Source organism: Geospiza fortis, unplaced genomic scaffold, assembly GCF_000277835.1.
Source record: "Geospiza fortis unplaced genomic scaffold, GeoFor_1.0 scaffold26, whole genome shotgun sequence".
Classification (NCBI taxonomy): domain Eukaryota; kingdom Metazoa; phylum Chordata; class Aves; order Passeriformes; family Thraupidae; genus Geospiza; species Geospiza fortis.
Genome location: NW_005054425.1, coordinates 1,152,721 through 1,158,339, shown reverse-complemented (window position 1 = coordinate 1,158,339; position 5,619 = coordinate 1,152,721). Strand labels below are relative to the sequence as shown.

General features: G+C 52.4%; 1 protein-coding gene across 1 annotated transcript in view; it reads left to right on the top strand.

The window, feature by feature from the left end:
- Nucleotides 1-5,619, top strand: part of KLHL12 (kelch like family member 12) — a 27,792-nt gene that overhangs the window by 18,463 nt on the left and 3,710 nt on the right. The window contains exons 8-9 of the mRNA XM_005426795.3: nucleotides 493-651; nucleotides 1,848-1,946. Of these exons, the coding sequence (XP_005426852.1) occupies nucleotides 493-651; nucleotides 1,848-1,946 (258 nt within the window). The remainder of the gene's footprint in view (nucleotides 1-492; nucleotides 652-1,847; nucleotides 1,947-5,619) is intronic.

Here is a 5,619-nt window from a genome sequence, read left to right as displayed (position 1 = left end):
TGAGAACTGGGGGAAAGGGGCTCTGTGAGAGATTAGGGAGTGGGAAGCTCTGAGGATGGTGACAGTGTTGGGCAACAGTGAGCACAGGACACCAAGTACAGCTGTGACCATCCAGCACTTCAGTGACTGGAACATCTGCAGGGAAGGAGTGAGGACTTTGGGGAGGTACTGGCATGAGGCTCACCACGGGCAGGGCTTGGTTTGGGCATGGCAGTGTTTCAGTGGTGCTGCAGCATGAAAAAAAATAGCTGGATTGTGTTTGTTCTCTTTCATCCATCAGCAAGAAGCAGATTTAAGGGCCAGATGGAACTTGTGTGTGTTTGTTGGGCCTGTGAGCCAGGCTGAGGAGCCTGGGTTCATCTTGGCTCCTGGTGTGCCATGATTTGCTGTGGTTTGCAGTCCATGTTGTGGCTTTGCTCCGTGTGTCAGGGCCCTGGTGCTGCCTGCCCCTGGCTGACTGGCTGTGGCTGGGTGCCTCCTCTGTCCCTGCAGACATGATCTACGTCTCGGGGGGGTTCGACGGGAGCCGCCGGCACACCAGCATGGAGCGCTACGACCCCAACATCGACCAGTGGAGCATGCTGGGGGACATGCAGACAGCACGGGAGGGAGCAGGGCTCGTGGTGGCCAATGGAGTCATCTACTGCCTGGGTAGGTACCCTCAGCACCTCTGAGCTGTGCAGAGCCTGCCTTTTTACCCAAGTGACCATTCAAGTGCTGCCTGAGCAGCCCCAACCTGTCATGTCCATGTTGGAAGAGGTTTAACCTCACTGGGCGCTCACAGCTGTGTCAGTGCTGCCTGACCTCACTGTGCCCATCACAATGGCTTGGACTGCAGCTGCCACATCACTGCAGGGAATGCTGCACACTGCAAATTAAACACAATTTACACACACTGCATTTGAAGGATGGCAGGAGTGTGGAGGATAAGCAATGCCAGCTGAGGCTTTGTGTGGCCTGGGTGGTGTCTGAATGCCCTGAGATAAAGCAGGTAGCTGTGGGACAGACGATGCACCTGCAATGGTGGCTGTAGTGCTCCAGAAACATATCCTGAGCTGTCTGTTCTCCAGCTTCTTCCTGTAGCACTCATTTCAGTTTCAGAGCACTACACCAGCTGTGAATATAGTGAGATTGCCAGAGAACAAAGCAGTCTGAAGCTTGTTCTGTGGGTCACCTTCTAGGCCCCAGAAAAGGCAGGCCCAGCATTGCACCCAGCTCTGTTGCAGTCCTGTTCCTGGGGAGTCACAGATCTTAGGCACTGGTTTCACAGAACCACTGGATGGTTTGGGTTGGAAGGGACTTCATTTCATCCACACTCTGCCGTGGGCAGGGACACTTTCCATTAGACAGATTGCTCCAAACCCTGCGCAACCTGGCCTTGAATAAACCAACCATGTTCATTCCTCTTCCTCATGCTGTTCCCCAGGGTGAATGGCAGCACACTGCTCCTTTGCTGGGGCTGCACAGAGATTTTGGTATCTGCTTGTGAAACAGCTCTGGAGAGATCCCAGCCTACACCATTCAGCCTCGTGCAGCTGCAGCTCAGACCTGGGAGCTGCACACCTGCAGGGCTGCACCAGCAGTGGCCTCAGTGTGCTCAGAGGCAGCTCCATGGGGCTGGTCTGGTTTGCTGCTTTGGGGAGGTGATGCTCTCCCACATGGCCCAGGGCAGTGTTGGGGCAGAGCTGGCTCTGGGCTGGCTGCAGAATGCTCTGCCCCACCAGGATGGGCTGTGCTGATGGCAGTGCCACGCTGTGCTCAGGGCCCACCAGGCTTGGTACTGCTCTCTGCACAGAAAACATTCTCCCCAGGTGAGCCCCATGGTTTGCTCCTGTGTTTTGTTGCAGGAGGCTATGATGGGCTGAACATCCTGAATTCTGTTGAGAGGTATGACCCCCACACTGGACACTGGACAAATGTCACTCCAATGGCCACCAAGCGCTCAGGTAAGAGTCCACAGTGTCACCATTGAGTCAGAAATGACACAGATAAGTGAGTGACACACTCTGTGTGTTTTCAGAAGGCTAACAACAATTTTATTAGGAACCCATTCCTTTTTATACTCTAGTTCACTATAGGTGGACCTGATTGGTCCTTTAACCAAAACACCATCCCCACTGGCTAATTAAGACACCAATCTGTAAACAGCCTTATGGGAAAACAACTTATTACAAACACCACCTGTGGATTGTTTAATATTTGACTATCATTCTTTCTCTCCAGCTGCCTCAGATCAATTCATGGGAAAGCTTATCTAGTTTTCTCACTCTTTGACCAGATGTCACATTCACAGTGCCTTGAGGTCAATGTGTTTCCTGCTGCACTCAGTCACTGCTGCTGTGTTCTGCTGCCCTGGAGGATGCTCTGGCCCCAGTGGATGGGTTGGCTTTGAGAAAGGATTATTTTACTGCCTTGAATTCCTAAGAGAATTATTAATTTTCACATGCCTCCATCCCAGGCCAAGGTGTGTACAGGGGACTGCAGTGGCAGGGTCACAGGTTACAGGGAGGCACATGAAATGCTGGGTGACTTCCACATCTGGGAGCAATGCCTGGCATGGGGAAGAGCTCCCAAGGCACAGACTGACCCCAGTACTGGGTCAGTGCTCATCAGCTCCATGGGACATGGTGAAGGCAGGTGTGACTGCCAGGCTCCTTCACCTGAGCCCTGCTCTGAGGCAGCACTGCCATGGCACTGTCACCCAGCAGTGGGCTTACCCAAATGGTGCAGTCACACAATAATTATCCCCACCAGCTCTTCACTTGTCTCTCTGCCTGGTGTTCTGTCCAAGCTTTGAGTTGGCAGCTGTATCTAGGACAAAAATACAGTTTAAATCCCACTTTTGGAGTATCTTTCTGATTAAACTGTCCTTCATTTCTCAGAGGGGTTGTCATGGGGCTCCTGTAGCTCCCGTGTGCCCAGGTGTGTTGACCTCCTGCTCTGGCTGTGTGCCTCAGGCCTCCTGCCCTGCCCTCCAGGCCCTGCTGATGGGCTGCCCTGGCCCTGCCTGTGTGTGCCCTGGCCCTGCTCTGTGCCTCCACACCTGTGTGCCTCCCAGTGCTTACAGTTATGTGCTTGGACCCTCTTCCAAATCCCTTTTTCAAAGTTGCTTTTTCTCTGCTTCTTGCAATAACTGGCCCTCACAGCCAGCCTGGACAGCACTGCTCCATGTGATCCCTGTGCAGTGGTTCTGGTTAGGGACAAGTACTGGGTACTCAATAAAACTGGGCTCTGTTCCAAAAACATTTCAGTTTTCTTGTGCCTGCAGTGGCATTTACCAAAACCCCAATCTTTAAATATTTATTCCTGTGACAGGGATATTCCTGTTAAGTGTTGGTTTATCTGCCAAGAGTGGATTTGATTTAGGAGTTAGGCACTTTCCACATCCAGGAAGGCCATACATATAAAACAGAAGATAAAATCTGCAGGTTTTTCTAGGTCAGAGGCACCATGTGAGGTCAATCCATGAATCTAGGAAGTTTGAGGATCAGATGGCTTTCCTTAAGGGGCCTGCTGGGGGCACCAGAGTAGTCTGATTTTGGACAAGACCAGAGTTCAAGCAAGACCAAATTCAAGACAAAAGCAAAGTTCAAGCTTTCTACAGCAGGCATTTCCCAGGTCTGTGCTCCCCACAGGAGCTGGAGGCTTTAGTGGCTGTGCCTTGGCTGCAGCATGAGCTCCTTGGTGCCAGCAGGAACCTGGTGAGGCTCTTGTCCCCAGCACTGGCTCACCTGGTTCCTTCCTTGGCACTGTGACCTGGAGTACCAAGATCTAAAACATGGGTGTGCCCAAGGGCCTTTTTTTGCTCAGGTTTTTGTGCTGCCACTCTGGTAATAACACCCCTAACTACTCACACCTTAGGTGTGAGTGCTGGTGACCTTGGACCCTGCAGGATTGCTTTTGTCCCCCAAAAACCCTCTAAGATGTATCCACGTGCAGGTGTTTGAATTCCAAGACCAGGACTAAGAGTAATCTTGGCTTTATTCACAGAGATCATTTCCTCCTTGTTTCTTTTCATCTCTTAGGACAGGTTCTGGAGGGAGGCTACCTCTCAGAGGCCTTGGCCACATTGCATTGCTGGACCCAATTTCCCTGATTGGGCCCTTGGTTGGTCTCTTCAGCCAAAGCTCCTGGGGAGCCCCCTGGGCCAGCCTGGCCATTCCCAGCTGTTCTGGGGCTCTCAGCAAGGACAGGCAGGGAAAGCCTGGATGTGTTCAGTGGAACAAAGTCTCTTATACCCTGTTTGTAAAGAAACAGATCCATGCCAGGGTCGCTGGCTCATTTCCTTCAGGATATTCATTAGTGCAAGAGTTCCATGTGGGTGGTGACAGCCTGACAGGGCTGACTGTGCTCCCAGGAGCCCTGGAGGCCACTGAGTGCATGGTAATGTCACAGTGTCCTCCAGTGCTGAACCTGAGGGGGTACCAAGGAGGAACCAAAGCTGGTGGGGTTATTTGCTGCTGGTTTCATAAATTCCCAGTTGGAGCAGCATATTACTGTCTGCTTTCACTGTGAGAACACCTGTTCAGGGAGCTGTTCCAGCCACCTTTGCCTCTGCAACAGCGTAGAAACCAATTTTCATTTTGTCTTCTAGAGGAGTAATGTCAGGGAAATCCCTCCTCCATCTTAGCATGGAGCAGTGTGCAGCTACACTCCAGGCCACAGCCAGGAGCTGGGTGACACCAGGGACTCAGAGTACCAGAGGAACCTGTCTCTGGCTAACAGTCCCAGCCAGCTGCCTGCCAGCAGAGCAGGCCTGGTGCTGCTCTGCTCACACACCTGTGGTCAGGTGTCAGCCCAGGTAAACTCTTGTGCTGCTGTGCTACTCAGGCCCCCATGCCCCAGAGTCAGCAGTGTTCAGTGGAGTGAGATGTTTTCATGTTTCATATGGAGACAACAACAACAGAAGACACAGCTATCAGCTATTTTAGGGGAGGTACAGGCATTAAAAATGTCCTATGAGGTGGGAGGAATTGAGCTGTTCACCTTGTGGCAGCGAGCCCGTGCTGCCTGCTGTAGTGTGTTTTTATACTTTGTAATACTTTGAAGTAGTTTTGTTTTGTATCCCCGTATTTTTCCCAAATGGTTCATCCCAGACTGTACCCCCCTCCCTTTACCTGTGTAATCTCTCTCTCTGGCTGAGATCATCCCCAAACCCCCACCCTGGCTCTCTGTCAATCACTCAGCATCCCATCCCCTCCATCTAGAAGCTTCGGTCCAGGATGTCGAGTGATTCGCCAGAGGCCAGGGGTCAGCCCCCCAAGCCTTGCCCCATATGCTGTCCTAAATGTCAATCCCTCATCCCTTAGGGTCACTTTTTCATTAGTAAAATGTTATCTACTTTGGGTTTCCACCTCCCTTTAAATGTAACCTTGGCACATCTCCCGGGGCTCTCAGCAGGAGCCCCCTGAGGTGTAGGGGCTCCTTTGGGACTCCTAGAATAAAACCTTGGATTAACCCCTGCTAAGAGTCAGCCCTTTATCTTCTACCGATGCCTCTGGTGTCTCTTCTGCTGCAAAGGCGACCAGCCCAGCTGCCCTCAGTGCCCTCGGGGCACGGGAGAGTGTCTCCCCGCTGTCGGCCGTGTCGGGGCTGCCCCCGGGGGCTGCCGGCCCGGGC